The sequence below is a fragment of the Histoplasma capsulatum genome, genomic scaffold, assembly GCF_000149585.1.
Source record: "Histoplasma capsulatum NAm1 scaffold_8 genomic scaffold, whole genome shotgun sequence".
NCBI classification, from domain to species: Eukaryota; Fungi; Ascomycota; class Eurotiomycetes; order Onygenales; family Ajellomycetaceae; genus Histoplasma; species Histoplasma mississippiense.
Genome location: NW_001813975.1, coordinates 1559418 through 1561524, shown reverse-complemented (window position 1 = coordinate 1561524; position 2107 = coordinate 1559418). Strand labels below are relative to the sequence as shown.

Sequence of the window (2107 nt, the reverse complement as noted above, 5' to 3'; positions counted from 1 at the left end):
CCATTGAGCATATAATCACCCCTGTCCTCAGGTTTAGGTTTATTATTTTGTTTCTTTCCCTGCCAAATTCATTCCTCTCTGGATGCGCGCATCCTTATAAGCTCATGCGGGATACAGGACTAACAATCTACAACCAGTGCCGTCGATCAACATTGACCCCGGAAAGGAGAGAAACCCCCCGGCCTCCCCAACACCTCTTGATTTCCCTGACTACTTTCCTGATTCAAAGCCCAAAGCACTCAATGAGGACAGTTGCGATGACTTCTATAGGTTGCTATGCGCTATTAAAAAGCCCCAAGATGTCTCGCCCATTCACATAGAGTCTCTGAATCTTACTACAGAGTCCAATGTTCCCATATCAGAAATTATTCCGTCAGGTGTTTTGAAGACCTTCCCTCCCTATCAATGGACGCTTCAACCCTCAGCCACAGAAGCGTCAGGAACAGACGCGATGCCAGTTCCCGTTCTCATGAGCAACGGCTCCCCGTTTCCAAGCAAAGAGAGATATGATCTTCTGAAAGAGGAAATTCTCTATGATAATGATGACGCCTTTCGGGCAGTTTCGCGGCTACCCTCTCTACCCGGACGTGAGAAGATCAAGCTCACCCAGAGCAGAAAGTTTTGGGTCGGCCCTTGACCAGGTAGCCCAATATTGGGACACCAGTTTAGATCAATTCTTTGAACGTCCCGTAGTTGATGACCCCCCCAAGGAAGAAAGCGAGTATCCGGATAAAATGCATATCGATAGCCCACCAGCGGCGGGGAAACAAGGTTTTGGCGTTCCGGAGGGCAAAAAGAGCACCAGTGCGGAAGCCAGGACTGGGGACACAGGTGACGACGAGACCGCTCAAGGACCGCACACAAAAACAATGTATTGTGGCCGAAGGACTGGTACTGGTCGTGAATGCCCAGATGATCTACGTGAAGAAACCCTCCGTGGCTTGGTGGAAATGGTTGCATGGGCCTTTGGATGTCAAATTACCATTCCAAGCCTCCCGCCCCGCCTTCAAGTTAAGAGCATGCTTTTCCCGGTCCGCCAAAATTTTGTTGTTGCGCGGTCTCCCCAGGACAGACAAGCTGCACGAAAAGGTATACTCGAGGGACCCATGGTTTTTGTCCAATGCAGGAGCGAAACATTATTCTATGACAAAGATAACCCATCCGGGAGCAGAAATGTGGAGATATGTGATCTTTTACGCGAGATTGCTGCGATGCTTCTGTTCGCACAAGAAAGAGCAAGAGAAGGCAAAACGGAGATGCGACCTGGCGACGGAAAATGGTGGACCACAAAGCCACGATGGGGTGGAGCGGATAACCCAGGCCCGGAAGCCGATAAAAATACCGATAAACCCAAGGAACCTACTCCCGATACGGATGTCCAGTCCGCAAATAAAAGATCCAAATATGATAGATCTTCACTTCCATTTAGGCGCCATGGGCCCAGCGGCTCAAAAAAGCTGAGCGTTGCTGAGAGATGGAAAATCTTGCAACCTGGCCCAAGTTTGTGGGACAAGAAAATGAAATACAAGCAGATCGGGAAAGACAAAGACTCTCCTGTTGATGATGTTAGTCATCTCTTATTTTACTCACAATTCCACTCTCTTACGTTGCGCTATGTCTATTCGTATTGTATACGAGACTGACAATAACCAGATTTTCATGGTATCCTCGATCAACCACCATTTTTCAATCGTCCACATCCGCGTCCATTCCACCTACCTTGAGTGGCTTACAGGTAACAAAGGCAACTTTTCCGACCCGTCAAGAGACAGTACTGGTACCCCGTGGTACGTTCTCCGGCTACGTCGAACCAAATGGTTCGACCTCTTTAACCCGAGTGATAGGCTAGAAGGTTTGGACGGCCTTTGGGCCCTTTTCTCCTGGCTTATGAGATAGAAACGAAAACGAAAGACATCTTCGATTCTGGTCCGTTTTTATTATTAAGAAGTATGCCGGTACCAAAACATGGCGACAGCCCCATGATTTCTATACGTATGGAAGGAGTGCTCAAAGTGGAAGACCTTAAGCATGATCAGGATTCGATGACAAAAAACAGCCCGAGTACCGGCCCTTATTGGCTATTTTTATTTCTTTATTTTTATTTCTC

The 2107-nt window shown here is 47.9% G+C and overlaps 1 protein-coding gene across 1 annotated transcript; it reads left to right on the top strand.

Moving 5' to 3' along the window:
* Positions 1–469: 469 nt before the first annotated feature.
* Positions 470–1896, top strand: HCAG_07407 (predicted protein; the record flags this gene model as incomplete). The annotated part of the gene is made up of 3 exons (XM_001537935.1): positions 470–587; positions 646–1565; positions 1654–1896. 3 exons carry the CDS (start codon positions 470–472, stop codon positions 1894–1896), a joined length of 1281 nt encoding a protein of 426 aa, XP_001537985.1.
* Positions 1897–2107: the final 211 nt, after the last annotated feature.